Genomic DNA, 21,615 nt, shown 5'->3' with positions numbered 1-21,615 from the left:
AAATTACTAAGTAAACAAAACATAACAAAAAAAAAAAACCCAAACACAAAGATGGGAGAGAAAAATGTCCCAGTCTTGCAATAGTGGGAGTTCATTTTCTAGCTTCAGTGTGATTAACATTGTTCTTTTACAGTCTATTGATAAAACTCATCACTTGAAAATCCTACAAAAAAGTAAAACCTTGTTGAAAATAACTGTTTACTTCCTGTTCAAACGATAAAAATAAATTAAACAGTCAGAAAACATTTCAATGCACTGTATCTAAAGTGAAATAGACCAACGTAAACCATAAATAAAATCCATTGTACTAATAAAAAAGTCTCCTTTATAATAACTGAAATAATATTTACATTCATACTGGAGTGAAAGCTTTAGAGTTGCATAATTAGAGTTTCAAATGCACCCCCCGCCGCCCTTCTCCACTGAACTGGCAAAATGCTAGTCATAACATTTAGAAATCTGCACAAGTTTGAAGCAAGATTTTTGGGATGAACAGAAGTCTGCTGGAAAAAACAGCAACAATATTATTTGCAATTGTGTTTAGTTTCTTAACCTCAAACACCATGAAAGTAGCTTGTGAGGTATCGTCTATTTCCTTAAAATCTGTTCAATGCCCATGGACTAGAAGTAAACAACAAAGACTGCATTGTTTCTACCTTTTTATAAAGATATTTCATTTTCCTAGCTAATATTAGGAGTGTATACTTAATTATGAAATTCTGTTGTGGCATGAAGATTCTAGTCAAACTATTAGGGTTATATTAGTAGACCAGAGCAACGCACATCTCCTTGGTTGTTTAGCTTGTATTTTTTCTAACCTGCCTCCCTTAGTCTGGTTAAAAGAGCATATTGCATGCAAACAAAATGTGGCAACCTAATTCCATTATTGTAGATTCCCATGTACTTTAATGCAGATTACTCAAATGTTCTTCTGTTTTGAATTGTATTAGCATTTTCTTTAAATGAGAAAAAACGTGATGCTTTTTAAGGCCTCATGAGGAGACTTATCTACTGAAACCAAACGCAAGAAAAAGTTAAAAATCTTGCATATCTTCATCCATCTGAACTGTCTGGAGTTTGGCAAGCTCTTTTTTGTCCGTTTCCAGTTCTTCACAGACCGTGTCAACCATATTACTCATAACATATTTGGATTTTGGGTCCAGCATCATTAAGTTGCTGGTTGACTTACTCTCAGAATTGGATAAGAAATTCTCCTTGACATCAGGTGCTGACTGCAGAACTAACCTGTGCTCTCTGACAAAATCCAGATGAACTTGTGCAGATGGATGACTGACATGGTCTCCAGTTGCAGAAACTATTTCCCCGAGCGCAGGCTGTGCTGTAGACATTGACATGAGATCTTGACTGGTAATGAGGGAACAGTTCTGAAGAGTTGCATAGTTACTGTTGCTGACTGATATCACAGTAGATGTATTTGTTACAGATGCTGACATAGACTGACTCTCTGAGATACCAGAGTTCAGTTCTGCAGCATTTAAAAGAGAAGGTGGAGCTAGGGAAAAATTATGTGAGGGAGTTACATTTACTAAGGAGGAAGCCATGGACTGGAGGCCTCCACCAGCTACATTTTCAGAAGATACGTTTACATTTAGTTGTGCATTCTGACTGATGGGCATTAACTGAGAAAACACAAGGCTTCTTTCCAATCCTTCTTGTTTAACAGATCCTATTGCCTGACCTGAATTGGGAACTGTATACACCACTGCACTGGGAGCAAGAGGGCTAAAGAAAACCTTTCCTTGCTGCACTGTCGAAGAATCACTTGTAAAAGTCCCCCCATCTGATGTACTTGGATTTATTGAAATGTTACCTAGGAAAAAAAGAAAGTATAGATTATAGTTGATGGGAAGTTGTGTAATAATGCAAGTTATTCTAGTATACGCTTTGGTCTCCTCGGTTTTAGGAAATTTAAGCTAGAACTATAGGCAACATAGAAGCAACATTCTTTGGAGTATTTTAGAGAACATTAGGTATGAATGAATGAAAGCTCTTGAATATACAACTTACTTCTGAATTGAGAAAAAAGTTTCTGGTACGTTAACACCTTTCAAGCTCTCATTGAGTGGCCAAATAGTCCATACCCGTGTGATTAAAATGAACACGATTTGGCCTTCCTTTGTAGCTAGCACTAGATTTCCATCAAAGAATAGAAACATAAAAAGCTTCTAAGTAAAGACAGCTCAATGACAGACTAAAATTACACATGGAAAATTATAAAAAAAATCTCATGAAGTAAGTGACTACTGAGCTAAAAGCTAAGAGTGTAACCCTGCAGAGACATGTTCAAATAATACCTTTCACCAGGTTTTCTTTTTGCCAATTTAGTATTCAAAAGTGTCTTATTTTGTCTATCAACACTGATCCTTTGAATACATTTCTAAGAGCGCAGTCCTGCCACTTTTACTCATGTTGAATAGTAAATTACTCAAGCTGGATTCTCCCATTAAAATCCATAGGACTTCTTGTGAGAGTTCGGAGCTACTCAATGAGCAGAATTGGACCCAAAGTTGGTTATACAGCAAGTCCAGTAAGAGTCATTATTATAGCGTGTCTCTATGGACAAGATAAATTGGCTCTCAGAGCGGTTTCCACCTTTTGACATCTCCAATTCTCCATCTCTTTCCGGAAACTATTAGAATGATACTTGTAAGGGGCTGTAATTGGTTTTGTAGATACCTGTTTTATAACATGTACAGCACATAGCTACTTAGGGAGTGTTTAAAATGCGGACTCTTTACCTCCCCCTTAGTTTTCATTAGCTAATATTTTCAAGATGCTCCTAGAGACTTTTTTTTGGTTACCATAATTATTTCTGCCCAATGAATACACTAGAAAAATGAAGGAAGGAAATTGAAAGTTATGTAGGAATAAGATATAAATAAATTATAGCAGCTTGCTTAAGATAGCATGGAATGTATTTCACTATGAATACAAAACCAGTTAACCACTAGTCTCACAATTTAAAAACAGCTAAACAGTAAACATGGAGATTTCTGATTTTTCTCTACCCTAGAATCCCCACTGGGGATTCATCACACTCTGCCTAGTCAGGTGTCCTCTCTCTAATGTGGGAAAATGCTGACTGTTCCAGATAAAGGTTTACACAGCTTCTTAAGGCTGTCCAACACTCTTTCAGGGAGAGAAATTTCTTCCTCACCTTTGCTGGCTGTCAGCCTATGCCTTGGAACATGTACACTAATGGCCCTTGTAATTTCAGATGGTATTCAAATAAAATAGCTAATCTTTTTTGATCTCACTAAGCTATTTGTCCAATAACTTCCAATGACAGTGCGTCGCATAGTTCAGAATAATATCAGTGCTGATTTATAGTTTCCATCCTTCGTTACATTCCTCTTTACTGGAAAAATAATTAACTCCTTACACACATACACCGCAAACAAGCTAAAACGCAGTACAATTTGATTGTTGTTATATTATTCATGGTCCTTGCTATTACAAAGAGATTCATATTTGGTTTAAACATTTTCCTAACAGCAAGATGCTGAAGATTAATAAATTATAGAATAGTTCAGCTTTGTATTTACTTTACTTTACCCAAATCAAAATAATGATCCAGAACTAGATTTGCTTTACACAGATTTTCTCCCTTACTATCCAGAAAAATCAATCCCTAATAAATGTTAAGGCAACCTCTAAAATAATCTTTTGAAAGGAGTTCATATAGTTGGTATGTTAATCCACGGTAACATACATTTCCCTAGGGCTGTTACCTTTACTCAAAGCATCTTAACATTTTATATCTACAAGGAATCACATATTTCTCTGATTTCTCTTTAGATTAGTTGTTCTTAATTATAGGATAGACAGATTAACAAGCACAATTGATCAGTCTTGTTGTTCCTGTATATTTAGTGGCTTTAACTTACTTTTACAAAATGCTTTGGTTAAAAAACAGTACATATTTTCTCTGATAGCTGCTGGGCTAGTTTTAAGACAGTATTAATCAATAATCTTTTCTTTTTTTACTTATTGATTTAACACATTTCTGGAATTGTGAAGATTAATACGGAAGGATTCCTAGAATGGTATTTAAAAAAAGACAGTCAAATACCAGACCTTCCTTTTTGCTGCATTAGAAAAAAAAAGTTCATACCCCACATAACTTGATCTTTGAAAATCGAGGGAACTGATTGTTACAGGGAGATGTTGTAATGTATGATTTCATGTACTGCACATTGCAGCTGCCAGGACGCTGTAACCATACACCACTGCACAAATATTACACACTATTAAAGATGAAATGTATTCCATTTCCCCCCCAAAAAGGTCTTTACTTTAGCAAACAAAACTTTTACCTTGTGAAGCTGCCACAGAAACAGGAGGCAGCTGCAGAGGAGAAAACCCGATGCTTCCATTAAGCAACTGGCCATTTGTTCCTGAATTAGGGATCTGGACAATGCCATACTGGTTTATTTGGACAGGAGCAGTAAAAGTAACTACAGACCCTCCATCTTGAGAAGCAACAGTTTGTATGCTTTCCCTTTTCACCTCCGTGCTTGGTATTAACCCTGGAAATGAGACAGGTACATTACTGGGGCTGTATGGTGTTGGTGCTGCTGCAGTGTTAGACACAGAAGCCTGGAGGATTTTGAAGTCCTTGACATCTTCAGAAGAAGACACTAATATGTCTGTGATTGACACTCCATTGCTCATAGCACTTGAAGTTGTTTTGGGTGGATTTAAAGTTACTGTCTGTGAAGTCCCCATGTTGAGACCATTGAGGATTACTCCATTGGGTCCCTGAAGAAAAGAGCTCCCATTAATAAAGACAGAAGAAGTACTGGCAGGAACTAGGTTTCCATTCAGCAAAACACCAGAAGAACTTAAAGATATTTTTGTGTTTCCAAGCTGCTGCATGTACACTGGCTCCATGTGATTGGGAAGGCTTAGGCTGGTAGCTCCATCGGACGAGCTGGGGAGTGGATGTGGAGATAAATCCTCCTGTCCCTTACTGGATTCGTCTTCTGTGCTAGGGTTGCCATCTGACTCACTATGGGGAAAGATGGAAATACGATATTTCATTACAATGACATTATTCATAGGTTTTAAGTTCAGAAGGGGTCACTATGGCTATCACAGGCCATAAAACAATATCCAGCTATGCTTACTGTTTGCATTTGGTTTTTAAAGCAAGCCTTAAGTCCATTTAAGAGACAGTAAAGGTTAAAAAAAAAAAAAGTAAAGCCTATCATGAGTAGTGTGAAACTTTACAGACTGGATTGTAGACCTGTAAGTATATTCTCTCTCTGTGGTCATCTACCCAAAATAATCAAAGGGAACTGCCTCAGGGCCATCTCTTTGCCTGCTAAATTGCCCTGTGGAATGATGTGTGCATGTGTGAAATCCAGCAAGCCCAAGAGCAGCCATTTGGTAAGTTATACTGTGCCTTGTGGCAGCTGTAAGAGGTAAACCAGGGTCCCAGTGAGCACTGTTAAACCCTGAAAGTATCTACTGTCTCCTGTTAAATAAAGCCAGGCTCACTGGATTCACTGATATTCTAAAGGGGAGACCGTGACCACCCCCAAATACCTCACACCCGGTTGCATTTCTTGAACGTCTAGATCTATCATGAAGGCTCCATTCTGTTCCAATTTCTCCTTTCCCAAGAGAGGAAAGTGACCCACGGGAACCTTAATTTACAAAAGAGACAAAGAAAATATTCCAGACTTCCCAGGGGGTGGTGAGGGGGAATCTATTGTGGTTGCATATAGTATGATCAAACATCCTGGTATTTGGTTAATTTTTATCTCTGAAGAATGGGATTACCCAGACTGCCACCAGCCTTTAAAAGCAGCACTGCTTTGATTTATTAGTTGAGACGAACCTAACAGTCTGAGAGAGAGTGACTCATGGAGGCAGATCCAGAGAGGGCTCCAGCCCAACTCTGCCTCCAGGTGCTTGGAAATGAAAAAGAAGGGTGCCTCTTTCCTCTCTCTTTTGTGCAGGGAGCAATTAATATTGGAAAGGATTTGGTGATCAAAACCTCCATGGAACACGCCCAGAAGTTTTCACCAAGGGAAGATCCCAACAACCTCCCCACAAGCCTTAGGGGTTGGGGTGTTAAATGTGCTGTGTGCCATCTAAATCCCTCCTTGTCCTGCCAAGACCTCAGTACACAGGTTCCCTCTGTTTCTGAGCCACCCAGGGCTTGGCTTTTACTGACTTGTCTGCTCTTGAGTGCATTTTTCTTTCTTTCTTAGTTTTTGTTGTTGTTGGTTGCTCTGTCTCTCTCCACAGCCATTTGTCCCTTTGATGTATCCCGAAAAAGGGGCGGGAGGGGGGGGAGAAGAGGCCTGGATCAGCACAATCGAGCCCTTGGTTGAGAAATGCCTTGAGGCCTTTTTCTGCCCACAACCTTTGGAAAGGAAGGAAGGGGGCTGGAATGTGGCTTGTATGCAGGGAGGTCACCTCCACCTGGCCGGCTGAAGGCGGTGGAATTCCCCCTAGCGGCCCCACTCCCAGCCCCCATGTCTCCTTAGCCCACAAAGGAGCAACGTGTATGGAGCCAGGGCTGTGCCTGGGTCCCCTGCCCCAGAGCCAGGGCAGGGCTTACTGGGCACAGACACAGAGCTGGGGATCCTGTTGTTGAGTCAAAATTGCAGGGACACACGTAAAGGGTGAAGAACGTGGGAAAAACCAGCTGACTGGGGTGTGTGTGTGCAGAGCTCCCCCCATCCCCAACAGTCTATCGACTAAGCCCCAGCCAGCTCCAGGAGACCCACTCGAAGGAGGCCCGTGGGAATCTCCCCATTGACTTCACCCGGCTTTGGATCAGGCCCGGTGGGAGCTAAGCGCCCGTGCTCCCCGCTCGGATCGCAGTGACACCCGATCCGAACCCGCTCAGAATCAGATTTCAAAACAGAGCAGCGGCGACAAGACGCCCCCGCCCCCACGACTTTAAAAACTCCGCAAATGATTAACTCTGTCAAATAAAGAGCTACCCGACTCCCCCAAGCATGGCACAGAGCTCAGCCGGGCGCAGCGTCTGCTGCCCGTGCGGGTGTGCGCGCAGGAGAGAGGAGCTGTGATTTTGAGGGGCTGGGGGGGGCACTTAGCAACTTCTCAGCCGCGATCACACGTTGCCTGTGAGTTGGGGGAAAAGTCGCAGACCTGCCCCGAGTTGGTTGCAGGAAACTTCCCTGCGATCGCCCGCTTCACTCTCTCTCTCACACACACACACACAGAGCCTGGGGTGCGGGGAGTGCAGGGGCTGTGTGGCTCCGGGGAGAAAGCGAAAGCTGGCGGGGAAGGAGGAGGAGACCTGAGCTCCGGCCCGGTGCCCAGCCCGCGGGCCGGCCGGCCGGCCTGGGGGGGGGGGGTGCGTGCAGGAGCAGGCTGCTGAAGGTAAGCGCCATGTTTGCACGGGAAGAAAGAGCCCGGGGCGGGCGAGCCAGGAAAGTTGGCGCTCACCTCTTGGACTGGGTCTCGGAGGGGTTGCGGTCCCGCTGCCGCCGGTTCTTGAACCAGTTGCTGACCTGGGTGAGGGAGAGCCCGGTGATCTTGGCCAGGTTCCGCTTCTCGGCCGGCGACGGGTACCGGTTCTGCTTGTAGAGCTCCTTCAGCGCGTTGCGGGACTTCTCCTTGAAGCAGTACACCGTCTCCTCGCCGTCCCAGATGGTCCGGGGCAGGGGGAACTTCCTCCGCAGCCGGTACTTGTCCACCGCCCCCAGGGGTCTGCCCCGGGCTCGCTCCGCCTCGGTGTAGCGAGCCTTGTACCACAGCTCCTGCAGCAGCGGGTGGTTGGAGGAGTCGAAGCTGTGGCCCTCCAGGATGCTGTAGAGCTCCGGGTAGATGCCCTGGTGGAAAGCCACCAGCGCCCGGGCTTTCATCAGGCTCTCGTTGCCACGTAGCAGATCGCTCTGGGGCAAAGACCAGAGGAACCTGGCCAGGCGGTCCAGGTTCCCACCTTGCTGCAGCGCCTCGCAGACACAGGCTACATGATCCGGGGAGAAAGCCAGGGGGGTCTGGGAGGAGGAGGAGGGAGAGGAGGAGGAGGCGGAGGCGGCATGGTGATTCCTGGCCAAAAGTTCAGTGTGGAGCCGTATCTGATCCGCAGCTCCCTCCCCCGCAGCCGCGGAGCCTGCTTGCTCCATGGGGAAAGGGGCAGCAGCCGGCGGGGGCGGTGGTGCAGGGTGGAGGGCTGCCCTTTCCTGGGGCATCGTGCCTGCTTCGGAGAGGATTTCCATCACATTCTCTTGCTTGATCACCACCGCGCTCGGGAGCTTGTCCGTGGGGGAGGCAGAAGACATGTTCCCCCCCCGCCCCCCTTTCTCTCTCTCTCTCGCCGCAAAGTCCACTCCTGCTTTCGGCTGGATCTAGCCGATCAGGTTTCTTCCCGGCCACGCAGTAACCATTAAGATAGCTGCACTAGCAAAGTAGTGTAAACGGATCACTCCTCTCCGCGGCTCCCCCCAACGTGACTCCTCCGCTCGCTGCATACTATATGGTACAAGCAGCCTGTGGGCCCAGCCGAGCCCACTCATTGGCCATTTCACATTTTGGGGGCGGAGGATCCGCGGTTTCTATAGAAACCGTCAATCAAACTCCCTTATTCCTCCCCCCCTCCAACTTGAAACACCTATACCTGAAGTTAGAAAGGGTTGGTGGTGTTTTGTTTCTTCTTTCCTCTTGTGTTTGTTAGTCAAGTTACTTAAAGGATGTCTCAGCACTATAAAGCAGAGAATTTCATCATTAGCAGCGCAAAGGAAAGCTCAACACAACGATTATTAAACAGGGGAGAAAGTCACCTTTTAAAATTAGTTGGCTAAACTAGAAATATAAACCAGAGAACATGTTGCCACCTCAGAATTACAGCATATGCATGTGGAGATGGGATCATTTATTTATTTATTCATCTGACCCCCTTTAAAACACAGCAGCTCCCCAAGAAGATTAAACAGTAAAAAAAAAAAATACCAAAACCAAAACAAAAATTCCAAGATCAAATGGGATTGTGAAAGATCAAGAAGAATTTGTTACAAACCCTTAAATGAAGCGTCTTATTTTTCAAATGTTAAAGCATATACTATAAATAGCGTGGCATAAATACACAAAACATGAAAGAAATGAAACTATACTCCTAACCTTAAATCACCCAGAGTTGGCAAGTAAAGTAAAATGGACATGATACAGCAAGGCAAATAAAATATCAAAGCAAAACGAGTAATCCCTGATGATGAGCAGCAGAAGCTGATCCAAACACCTGATTATAAGAACGACTAGGTTCAGTGCATGGGCAAGAACAAAGTTTATCTGCACAGTGTACATTCTTTTCTATCCTCTTTTTACATTTTGTACTATTATCCATTGATTCTATTATCTGTTGACAGCATAAATCACAAAAGCAAGTTATTTGAGTCACGAGTACCCCAGGATTTAAATAAAGTCATAATGGAGTGTGGTTTATTATTTATGATAAGTACCAAAGAAAATAGAAAAGAGTCATCAAATGCAAAATTTTAATAATAGCCCTTTCCTCCATTTTAATGGGTTAATCTATCAATTTCCCTACCTCTCTACACTTCATACAAATAGCAGATCTGGGTGCTTTTGAGGACATGCTGTATAGCACCTGAAATTCTTTTCTAAAATGAAAAGGAGGACTTGTGGCACCTTAGAGACTAACACATTTATTTGAGCATGAGCTTTCGTGAGCTACAGCTCACTTCATCGGATGAAGTTCATCACTGCATCCGATGAAGTGAGCTGTAGCTCACGAAAGCTTATGCTTAGATAAAGTGGTTTAGTCTCTAAGGTGCCACAAGTCCTCCTTTTCTTTTTGCAGATACAGACTAACACGGCTGCTACTCTGAAACCTTTCCTAAAATGCTAAGTGTTGAGTATAACAATCAGTTGAATATTTTGTACAGGATAAGACTGAAAAGCCCTGGACTTTATAAGGCTGCATCAGGCTTTTGATAGATATTATTGTACCATATGTCTGTCTCTACACTCCTGCGGTGATATTTATTTGCATTCTGTGTTATTTATTTGCATTCGGATTAAAATGCACGTGAATGACAAAATCTTGCTCAAATTAATTTGCTAGTCTCTCAGGTGCCGCAAGTCCTCCTTTTCTTTTTGAAAATCTTGTTGTTGTTTTTCAAACGAGAAGGGACTGGGAGAGACGCTGTGTATGGCACAGACACGACGCACAACTGACTGCCTTTTTGTGTGTGTCTCCTCGTGCCCCCCCCGCCTTTCACAAAGCACATGAGGGGAACGCTCCTCCTGTGAGCGGAACGGTTGCTCTGCGGCGCTAAAGGCCCGGCCGGGCCCTGTTTGGAGTAACACTGCTCTGAGGGGGGGGGCGGGAGCTTGGTGCCTGGCAGGAGCGGGGTGGAGACGACCATGGATGACCAGGGCTGCCCGCGGTGCAAGACCACCAAGTACCGGAACCCTTCCCTGAAGCTGATGGTGAATGTCTGCGGGCACACGCTGTAAGTGCTGCTGCACGCGGGCCCTGGGGAGGAGGGGGCCGTGTTGCCATGGGGAGCGTCGAGCGCCGCCAGCCCGCCCCCCCCCCCCCCCCAGGTGCCTGGGGCTCCCGCCAGGGGGAGAGGCGGCGGCGGCGGCCGCTGCTGTGCGGAGGCGGGGGGGTATCACTCCGCCAAAAGCATTCCGGGGTGTGGGTGTGAAGCACCTTGCCCAAGGTGGGGGAGAGGAGCAGGCTCAGGAGGGAAGCTCCCACCCGGGAGGAAGGAGCTGTGGGCGGTGGTCTTGCTGCTGCTACTACTGTGTGTGTGTGTGTGTGTGTGACGGGGGGGGATTGCTGCTGCTACAACTGTGTGTGTGTGTGTGTGATATCACTGCACATACTGCGGCCTGAAGTTCCCATTCCTGGGCGAAGGGACTGTGAAGACTGTTACACGCAAAGCAGCTGAGCATCTCGACCCTTGGGAAGCACTTGGTGGGTATGAGCCCACTTATTTTGCTTCCAGTATGGTTGCAATAATTTGGTGGGAAGCAGCTGCATGTCACCTGTGTGTTTGTCCCGGACTGTACTGCAGGCTTTCAGATTGCAATAGCTTGTCCCCTATTAACCCGAATTTCTCAGCCCTAAATATGGGTGTGTTTTTACTTCTGGAGGATTCTCAGTTAAATCTAGTCTCTGAGGAGTGCTGCTGTGTGCAAAGGGACTTCAGTTTACCCCTGCACAGAAAGGCCTGAAAGCCAGCAATGAATCCTGTTCATCAGCTGTTCAGCACACAAATTGTTTTAAAGTCCAGGTGGTTTGGCAATAAGATGCCATGTTGTAGGTTAGTGTTTGTGTTTGAAACTGGAAGCTCCTACCGGCTGTAAAATCCAACTGGATTTGTAGCTGTTTTGTGATGTTACTGTTGTTTTTCTTTCATGGGTTTTGATATCTCAGGAGTAATAGCACAACAATAGACTTGGCTGCTCTGTATGTATGCTATTGTAAAGCTGTTTCTCAGCAAGACTTTTGGTTCATGTTATAGCACTCAGACTACGTAACCTTATTTTCAGTCACATCTTTTTATGAAAAGATACTTTTTTTTGTGGGGTGTGTGTGAAACTTTTCATGCTTAGTACAATATTTAATAAAATCTCTTCATAGAATCATAGAATATCAGGGTTGGAAGGGACCCCAGAAGGTCATCTAGTCCAACCCCCTGCTCGAAGCAGGACCAATTCCCAGTTAAATCATCCCAGCCAGGGCTTTGTCAAGCCTGACCTTAAAAACCTCTAAGGAAGGAGATTCTACCACCTCCCTAGGTAACGCATTCCAGTGTTTCACCACCCTCTTAGTGAAAAAGTTTTTCCTAATATCCAATCTAAACCTCCCCCACTGCAACTTGAGACCATTACTCCTCATTCTGTCATCTGCTACCATTGAGAACAGTCTAGAGCCATCCTCTTTGGAACCCCCTTTCAGGTAGTTGAAAGCAGCTATCAAATCCCCCCTCATTCTTCTCTTCTGCAGGCTAAATAATCCCAGCTCCCTCAGCCTCCCCTCATAAGTCATGTGTTCCAGACCCCTAATCATTTTTGTTGCCCTTCGCTGGACTCTCTCCAATTTATCCACATCCTTCTTGTAGTGTGGGGCCCAAAACTGGACACGGTACTCCAGATGAGGCCTCACCAATGTCGAATAGAGGGGAACGATCACGTCCCTCGATCTGCTTGCTATGCCCCTACTTATACATCCCAAAATGCCATTGGCCTTCTTGGCAACAAGGGCACACTGCTGACTCATATCCAGCTTCTCGTCCACTGTCACCCCTAGGTCCTTTTCCGCAGAACTGCTGCCTACCCATTCGGTCCCTAGTCTGTAGCTGTGCATTGGGTTCTTCCGTCCTAAGTGCAGGACCCTGCACTTATCCTTATTGAACCTCATCAGATTTCTTTTGGCCCAATCCTCCAATTTGTCTAGGTCCCTCTGTATCCTATCCCTGCCCTCCAGCGTATCTACCACTCCTCCCAGTTTAGTATCATCCGCAAATTTGCTGAGAGTGCAATCCACACCATCCTCCAGATCATTTATGAAGATATTGAACAAAACCGGCCCCAGGACCGACCTTTGGGGCACTCCACTTGATACCGGCTGCCAACTAGACATGGAGCCATTGATCACTACCCGTTGAGCCCGACAATCTAGCCAGCTTTCTACCCACCTTATAGTGCATTTATCCAGCCCATACTTCCTTAACTTGCTGACAAGAATACTGTGGGAGACCGTGTCAAAAGCTTTGCTAAAGTCAAGAAACAATACATCCACTGCTTTCCCTTCATCCACAGAACCAGTAATCTCATCATAGAAGGCGATTAGATTAGTCAGGCATGACCTTCCCTTGGTGAATCCATGCTGGCTGTTCCTGATCACTTTCCTCTCATGCAAGTGCTTCAGGATTGATTCTTTGAGGACCTGCTCCATGATTTTTCCAGGGACTGAGGTGAGGCTGACTGGCCTATAGTTCCCAGGATCCTCCTTCTTCCCTTTTTAAAAGATTGGCACTACATTAGCCTTTTTCCAGTCATCCGGGACTTCCCCGGTTCGCCACGAGTTTTCAAAGATAATGGCCAATGGCTCTGCAATCACAGCCGCCAATTCCTTCAGCACTCTCGGATGCAACTCGTCCGGCCCCATGGACTTGTGCACGTCCAGCTTTTCTAAATAGTTCCTAACCACCTCTATCTCCACAGAGGGCTGGCCATCTCTTCCCCATTTTGTGATGCCCAGCGCAGCAGTCTGGGAGCTGACCTTGTTAGTGAAAACAGAGGCAAAAAAAGCATTGAGTACATTAGCTTTTTCCACATCCTCTGTCACTAGGTTGTCTCCCTCATTCAGTAAGGGGCCCACACTTCCTTGGCTTTCTTCTTGTTGCCAACATACCTGAAGAAACCCTTCTTGTTACTCTTGACATCTCTTGCTAGCTGCAGCTCCAGGTTGTTGTCTGAGTTGTTGTCAGTTGTTGTCTGAGTTGGGAAAATAGGAGAAAGCACTTTCCACCAATTAAAACTTTCATCGGCTGCTTTTTTTATGTGCACTTGGGTAACTTAAAAAAAAAAGTGGTGTTTTAAAAGTTGGGCGCAGGTGCAGCCCTGAATGAGGAATACATGTGCTGATTTGTTGGAAGAACTTTGGTTTGGAAATGAAAATATTACGAACAATTGAAATCATGATTAACTCAATCACTCATTACACCTTAATGTTTTCTCAGATGCACCTATTTGAGGAATCATTCTTGCTAGTGACTGTTGTTGGTTTAGGAGATGGTTAGTTTGGTTGTGTGGATCTTTCATAATTTTCATGCAAGTTTATAGTATGCATCTATAGAGAGGTTGGATCTACTCATAGAATATCAGGGTTGGAAGGGACCTCTGGAGTCATCTAGTCCAACCCCCAATCAAAGCAGGACCAATCCCCAATTTTTACCCCAGATCCCTAAATGACCTCAAGGATTGAACTTACAACCCTGGGTTTAGCAGGCCAGTGCTCAAACCACTGAACTATCCCTCCGTACTTGAGTGAACACTGGTGAAAGCTTTTTACTGCAATAACAACCCTCCTCAATTTTTCAACTCACCATTTTTCTAATGGATTATAAAATTTTAAAGCTAGAAGGCTAACAAACTCAAGTAATTATATAGCAGATGTACACGTGAACTGAATATGATAAAAGGGCAGTATTTGGATGGTTTAATGTTTTGCTTTTGTTTTAAGAAGCAAAACTGTGTCCATCTGAATATGTCTGTTTCCTGGTTAAGTCTAACCAGGACCAGCCAGGCCTGGTTAGTACTTGACTGGCAGACTTTCAAGGGGGAAAAGGGAGTCTGTGAAACATGCTTCTGTGGTGCAGTAGATTATTGCTTGTAAACTTCAGACACTGCGTTTTTTCTATACTGCTTCTCCAGTAAAAGCATAAACAAGTGGAATGTTATAATTTTTATATTTCGTATCCTTTTCCTGTAATTTTAGCTACACATAGGCACTTTTGTTGAAAATAATAAATTATGCATGCATAGTAATTTAAAAAAAACCTCTGTTGTCTGAGGTTGTGCACAAATGCAATATGGGCTTGATTCAGCAATGCTTATTGCTACTGAGGAGAACTTACTCAAGTGAGTAAATGCCATTGATAATGTGAAGTAAGGGTGTCAGAACTGTGTCCTATATAATCAGTACGACAAATCTTTAGCTGAATGCACATTTCCCCTTAATAATAGATTACATTATAACTATACACCACTGCACACTTCCAGTAAAGGCCAGAGTAAACAGGTGAGCTTTGCATTGTGTTTTAAAAGCTCAATCACTGCAGTGCAGGGAAGTGAAATACAGAACTGCAGAGCCTCTACTGAAAGCAACTCCTTAGCTGGATGAATCTAGGGATGTTAGTGATAATGTATCAGCTGACCTCAGCTGCTGTGGCAGGGCATGGAAAGAGATGTGGTCTCCTGAGGTAGCTGAAACCAAACCATTGAAAGATTCCCCTGTGTAACTGCTGTGCAACAATGTAAAAACCCCAACTGTAAAGGTTCTCGGATTTTGTTATGGTGAGTGGTTACGAGGCAGGGAGTCCCAGGTGTCCTTGTGAAGTTAGAGCTGCCAGAGGAGCATGTTGGATTGCTGCTGCCCTTATCACATTCACATTTGTCGTGGGCCTCCTTATGACTGTTAAAATGGAGGGGGTACAACACTACCTGGCTGGTTGGGGCAGAACTGTGGACTAAGTCATTTCTTCTCTAGCTCCTGTGATTGATGCTCCACTCGCTGCTTTGACTGTATGTATGTTCAGGAGAGCACTAGTTACCGCCACTGAAGAAATAGTGCAGCTGTTGGAAGAAAAAGTAGGTGCACTTTATGGTAATCCACCCAAAAACCAGTGGAGACGGTCACCTGGCCTTGTCTGCGTTAGGATGTTGAGGGTGTTCGCTAACCTGCTAACAATTTTTAGTGTAGACAAGGCCTGTAACACATGTTAAATTTAACAGCATCCAAATCCTAATCTAGACGAGGCTAAAGAGATTTGCAACTTTACCAACTACTTATTCTTGTTCAAAGCTATCCAGGGCTGTGAGGGGTCCCTATCTCTTTCAGGACAGGCCAGCACATTCCAATTTGACACTGTGCTGTACTGCAGGAATTCTCAATGTTTTTCTTTCTGAGATCCCTGCAACGTGCTATAAAAAAATCCACAGCCCACCTGTGCCACAGTAGCTGGTTTTCTGCATATAAAAACCAGGCCAGCATTAGGGTGTAGCAAGCAGGGCAATTGTCTGGGGTCCCATGTCACAGAGTCCCCCACGAAGCTACATTACTCAGGCTTCAGCCTCCACCCCAGGTGGCGGGGCTTAGGGACCTGGGCTTCAGCCCCATGCGGTGGGGGTTTGGCTTTGGCTTTCTGCCCTGGGCCCCAGCGAGTCTAATGCTGGCCCTGCTTGGAGGCCCCCCTGAAACCTTCTCGAGGCCCCCTAGGGGGCCCCAGACCCCTAGTTGAGAACTACTGCCCTACAGTAAAGCATACATGCAAGAGGATAAAGTTAACGTGAGTGTGGGAATCTGATCTTTGAATTTATTGGCATGCATTGTACCTGTAAACGCCCCACCTTGTTGTGGCACAAATGTGGCCTTTTCTCTCTCTCTGTATTGAGTAGTTTAATATTGCATTTTTATGATCACTTCTATGTTAGTAATCTTGTTTCTGAGGGGTTGACATTTTAGTAGTTTCAACTTATATCTCATAACATTTTGTCACCAAGTTGGAAGCCCAGATGACAGCCCTGACAATGATGAGACACCACTGACCCAATCAGTGGGGGAGCTGGGGGGAAAAGAAAGGGGTAATAGATCACACAGTCTGTGTTAATATGCTATTGTGGTTCTGAGTGAATGACATTCTGAGTTAAAAGAAAAGGAGTACTTGTGGCACCTTAGAGACTAACAAATCTATTTGAGCATAAGCTTTTGTGAGCTACATTCGATGAAGTGAGCTGTAGCTCAAGAAAGCTTTTGCTCAAATAAATTTGTTAGTCTCTAAGGTGCCACAAGTCCTCCTTTTCTTTTTGCGAATACAGACTAACACGGCTGCTACTCTGAAACCTGTCATTATGCAAGATTCTGAATTAAGGTTATTCTAGTGCCCTTTTGCTTTCCTGCTCAAAATCATTACATTATGTGTGGTCCTTTATCAGGTCCCAGGGTTTACATACCATAGTCCTGATCCTGCAATTGATTATGTATGGGCGTATCCCTGTACATGGTTCCTTGGAAGTCTGTGGATCTCTGTGGAGTGTGTCTATGTGCAATTGGTTGCAGGATTGGGGCACGTGTGTGTCATATAGGCACACTGAGATAAGGGTATATGTTAGCCTTCTGTCACAACTTTCATTTAGTGGATAAATGTCAAACTTTAACTGCATGAATTGGTTGATTACAGGATGACTGAGCCGCCAATGTGATGCAGCTGTGAAAAAGGATAATGCAGTCCTAGGATGTATCAGGCGAGGTATTTCCAGTAGAGACAGGGAAATGTTAGTACCCTTATACAAAGCACTTGTGAGACCTCATCTGGAATACCGTGTGAAATTCTGGTCTCCCATCGTAAGAAAGATGAATTCAAGCTGGAATAGATGCAGAGAAGGGCTACTAGGTTGATCTGAGGAATGGAAAACCTGCTTTATGAGAGGAGACTCTCAGAGCTTGGCTTGTTTAGCCTAATCAAAAGAAGGCTGAGGTGAGAGATGATTGCTCTCTCTAGATACATCAGAGGGATAAATACCAGAGAGGGAGAGGAATTATTTAAGTGAAGCACTAGTGTGCACACAGGAACAACTGGCATCAACAAGTTTAGGCTCAAAACTAGATGAAGGTCTCTAACCATCAGAGGAGTGAAGTTCTGGAACAGCCTTCCAAGGGGAGCAGTGGGGGCAAAAAACCTCAGTGGCTTTAAGTCAGCTTGATAAGTTTATGGAGGGGATGGTATGATAGGACTGCCTATGACAGTGTGTGGCCTATTGGTGACTGCCAGTAGCAAAAATCGTCAACTGCTGGATGGGGAGGGCTCTGAGTTGCTACTAGAGTGACCAGATAGCAAGTGTGAATAATTGGGATGGGGTGGGGGGTAATAGGTGCCTATATAAGAAAAAGCCCCAAATATCGGGACTGTCCCTACAAAACAGGGACATCTGGTCACCCTAGTTACTACAGAGAATTCTTTTCCAGGTGTCTGCTTGGTAGATCTTGCTCGCATGCTCACAGCCACGCAGCTTAGAGGGAACTTAGGTTACGAATCTATTTCAGGAGTGGGTGAGGTACTGTGGCCTGCAATGTGCAGGTCAGACTCCATGATCAGGGTGGTCCCTTCTGTCTTTAAAGTCTTTGAGTCTATTATGAGAATGTGTGTGGATTTATTAAAAAATTATTTTCCTTCGTTGTTGCTTGACTAATATTATAGACTCTGTAACTAAGTAAGAACTAGTGTGTGGTTGTGGAGTTACGGTAACATTTTATTATCCTTTTCCACTATAAATCTTGTCATGAGGATGGGAGGATGATAAATGGGCAGTAAAATCTTGCTGCAAAATGAAAGTTGACATAGAAAGTACTCAGTCCAAGCGTAAGGAATGCCTTTTAAAAAAATAAAAAAGCAGAAAGTGTGGCCTTCAGTAATAAATGTGCAAAAAAATTAAATGTTTGGCTAAAAAGATGGTTTTTGGGGAAAAAGAAGGGTGTCCAATTGAAGGAAGGAATGGTCCATTAGAGTTTACAGGGCATTGGTTTCTAAGGTACACTGATGGCTTTGCCTTTCTTTTAAAAAATTTAGTCTCAAGAAGTGCATTAGAAAGCCTCCGTGCATGCATGAAAATTTTTGATTGCTCTGATGGTTTCTAATGTGTTTTTTTGGAGCGTGCAGAGGCGGTGGCGGCCGGGGGGGGGGGGGAGGGTGTTTGCCAATGGAGTTTTAATCCACCTCACTTCATTTGAGACTATGAATTATCTTTTGCTCTGCTTTCTTGGGTTTTATTGCTCAGACTGAATTTTAGTGGGCAGCTTAAACATATCCTACCGATGTGCTTACATAAAAAAAGGAAAGGTAATTCATCCACCAAAAACTTCATTAAAAGAATGTTAAGGTTGTTACCACAAATGGGATCAGGTAAAGAAAGTTACTGTTGGCTGTAAAACATGCCATATGGCCTTCAACAATAAGACATAAAAATCTTGCATTTAAAAGGAGAAAAAAAAAGTTAATTGGAGCCACTGGTCCAGCCGCCTAGCCCCACTGCTAGTTCATGTATTTCTCCTGTTCAGAGCGGGGAGGGAAGCTGGCCTTTAAAGCCAGGATTTCCTTCCTGACACTGTTGGACTTGCTGCTTCAGCCAACAATGGGGCCTTTGGACTCCTGGAGAGACAAGCCCACAAAACCCAGGTTTCTTCTGCAGCAGACCTGCTGGTCCAGCTCCCTGTGATCCCATGACTCCTGGAGAGAAGGGATGGAGAGGTCTGCAAGCCCACAAAAACTGGGCCAACTCTTTGAAGTTCTGGGTCTGCTACTTCTACCATTTCAGCCACTATGAGTGACCACTCTGAGAGTGGGATGCAGATCCCAGAAGAGCACTTCACAAGTGGACAGACTCAAAGTTTGGGTTCTTAATACTACCTGCTGCATAATTCAGTGTAGATGTTCGTATTTTTCTTCTTCTACCTACTGGCTAATAAACTAGCTACCTTATACGAAGTCTATGTTGCTAGAGCAAATTGACTTTTCAGTCTCCCCTGACGTTTCTCGTTATGTGATTAGGATCCTTATTAGAAGCTTACATTATTTTTTCCTCTTTTCTTTTCCTAGGAGGACATGGGTTAATTTTTCTCTATTTGTTAATACAGCTCCCATATAGAGGTAGCAACATAACAAATTAGAACATCTTTCAAGGCTTAACTTAAGCTTGCTCTGGGAGACATCTATTCCTAGAGTTCTCCTAGGGGATCCATAGTCTCCCTTGAACCGTTTTATATCTGCTTCTGGGAATTCCTGAGTGGGGTAGCTGCATCCTTTCAGACTTCTCTGATTGCTGTTTTAATGGCCATACAGACAAAGGGAGGAGAGGTTTAATTTTTAGCTTAGACACATTTAAGTTGTTCCTTGGGAGCCAAATTCACCGCTGGCATAAGTGGATGCAACTTTAGTGAAGCTGGGTCTGTTTATGCCAGCATTGAGCGTAGCCCGGAACCTTTTGGATATATTTGTACCGTGTGAAAGTATATAATGTCTCATCCGGTGTTACATTGTTGAATTACTGCAGCAGAGAGCAAAGTATTGTAGGAATAAAATTAGAGACTGCAGAAAATTAACATCAAAGCTGAAAATCTGAAATTGGGTTTTAAGATGGTTGTAACAAGTGGGAGTTATTTCTGGAGGTTAAGGTCTTGATCCTGCAAATGCTTAAGTGTATGTTAACTTTATTCCCTTGAGTATTCCTGTTGAATTGAGTGAGACTGTTCACTTCAGTCAGGTTACATGTGCATAAGTATTCAAAGGATCAGGGCCTCAGTTTCCACTACAGATGCATCAGGTCGATAACATACCTTGTTCTGGCCCTTATAGGGTGGTTTGTAGGAGCAATATCTGGCAATAATTGAACAGGTTGTTTCTTTCCTATCTCTGAAGCCTGGGAGAGAGTTCCTAGTAAAATGAGACCTAACCCTATATCTTCCACATAATCCAATGTAACAATAGTTTACTGTCAACACGCACACACCAACTTTAATGGAACTGCCAAATGTCTGTACGCTGACACTGAATAACCATGTTACCTTATGTATGCAACCTTTAGCTTTCCTTTCCCCATTCCTTCCTGTGCTTGTTCTTTCCAGTGCGTTATGTCCAAAATTAGGTTCTGATCTTGAAAACGCTTACTTGCATGAGTAGTGCTTAGTCATGTGACTGGTCCCAGCTGACTAAAACAAATTTAATGGGAACTAGGGGTATGTAGGATTGGGCCTTTAGATAATCAACTGAGGCAGGGACTTAGTCTATTTATATGGTCTGTAAAGTGCCTGCTATGCTTTCAGGGACCACATTAATAGCAACAACTGGGGACAAAATTATGTTCCCAGTTAAACACTAGTGTAAATCTGTAGGAATTCTGTTGACTTCATTGGAATTATTCCAGATTTACACTGGTGGAGCTGAGCAGAATTTGTCCCAGAGTGTGTTTAAGGTGATAGTAGATCCGTATGCTCCTTCATCTCTATACGTCTACTCAAATTCACCATAGGAAGTTTTTGTTAAAATTAGCACTAGTGGGGAAAAAAAATGCAGGCAGAAGCTTATATCCTCCCCAACTTTGACTTAACATGGGAAGTGTATTTCTTCTTTAAAGGAAGATACAAAAGAACATTCTACAGTTAACGCTCCCTGAGGGACCTGCTGCGTCTTTCACTGGAATTTTAAGACTTGGAAACCTAGACAGCCTTTCTCCTTTAGCTTTTTGGATTTATTCAATTTTTTTGTGGGTTTAGATGATCTGAGTTCTATTCTCTCCCATATAGTCATTTTTAAGTCTCTCGTGGAGGTGATTACATTATTATTGAAATAGCACAAGAAAAGAAACTGGGTATCTAGTTCTATAATGACACAGAATTTTTCTTGAGTATTATCTGAACACATTTTTATAGGTTTGGCTCTGAGTCAGCTTTTTTTATGGAGTATTAATGTTTCTGTTGTACAGTTCTTTTCTTTTGTTGCTGTTTGTTTGTAAACAGTGCGAAATCTTGCCTCGATTCTGATTGTACTGTTGAGCTTGTTTTTGCATGTCTATTTTGTAATCTTTTTTTTGTTAGATTAGCAAGACTCTGTAAGTGATACTCTGTATCGTGAAAATTTTTGTAAAAGTCTTTAGGAAATCTTAATTGCAGTCCTGCTTGGAAAGGTGACTTTGGCAAAAGAAAAGTGATTTTGAGCTTCTGTTTGTTGTTGATCAAATCTGTCAGTTTACAAGTAAAATAATTTTTTGTCTAAATGCCAGCCCTGAAAAACCCAGACCAGCTATTTATTCAGGTGGCCTGAATCTTCAAATGTGACTTAGTCTTTTTGCAAAAAGAAAAGG

At 43.7% G+C, this 21,615-nt stretch overlaps 2 protein-coding genes across 8 annotated transcripts in view; one reads left to right on the top strand and one right to left on the bottom strand.

The window, feature by feature from the left end:
- Positions 1–305: 305 nt before the first annotated feature.
- SIX4 (SIX homeobox 4) lies at positions 306–8,296 on the bottom strand. The gene is made up of 3 exons (XM_073350737.1): positions 7,453–8,296; positions 4,338–5,032; positions 306–1,831 (listed from the first exon to the last, which is right to left on the bottom strand). The coding sequence occupies exons 1-3, from the start codon at positions 8,289–8,291 to the stop codon at positions 1,035–1,037; spliced, it is 2,331 nt and encodes a 776-aa protein (XP_073206838.1). The 5' UTR covers positions 8,292–8,296; the 3' UTR covers positions 306–1,034.
- A 2,046-nt stretch (positions 8,297–10,342) lies between these two features.
- MNAT1 (MNAT1 component of CDK activating kinase) overlaps positions 10,343–21,615 on the top strand; it is a 187,125-nt gene continuing 175,852 nt past the window's right edge. For all 7 annotated transcript variants that reach the window (XM_073349925.1, XM_073349924.1, XM_073349928.1 and 4 more), the window contains exon 1: positions 10,343–10,481. In XM_073349925.1, the coding sequence (XP_073206026.1) occupies positions 10,393–10,481 (89 nt within the window). In that variant the 5' untranslated portion in view covers positions 10,343–10,392. The remainder of the gene's footprint in view (positions 10,482–21,615) is intronic.

This window comes from Lepidochelys kempii, chromosome 6, assembly GCF_965140265.1.
Source record: "Lepidochelys kempii isolate rLepKem1 chromosome 6, rLepKem1.hap2, whole genome shotgun sequence".
Classification (NCBI taxonomy): domain Eukaryota; kingdom Metazoa; phylum Chordata; order Testudines; family Cheloniidae; genus Lepidochelys; species Lepidochelys kempii.
Note: the sequence above shows the minus strand (reverse complement) of the source record. Positions and strands in the feature narration are given on the sequence as shown.

Coding starts and splice junctions, on each gene's coding strand:
- SIX4 (XM_073350737.1), bottom strand. CDS start 8,291: ATGTCTTCTGCCTCCCCCACGGACAAGCTCCCGAGCGCGGTGGTGATC. Junction 5,033..7,452: donor TCCGAGACCCAGTCCAAGAG/GTGAGCGCCAAC, acceptor CTTTCCCCATAG/TGAGTCAGATGGCAACCCTA. Junction 1,832..4,337: donor TTCTGTGGCAGCTTCACAAG/GTAAAAGTTTTG, acceptor TTTTTTTCCTAG/GTAACATTTCAATAAATCCA.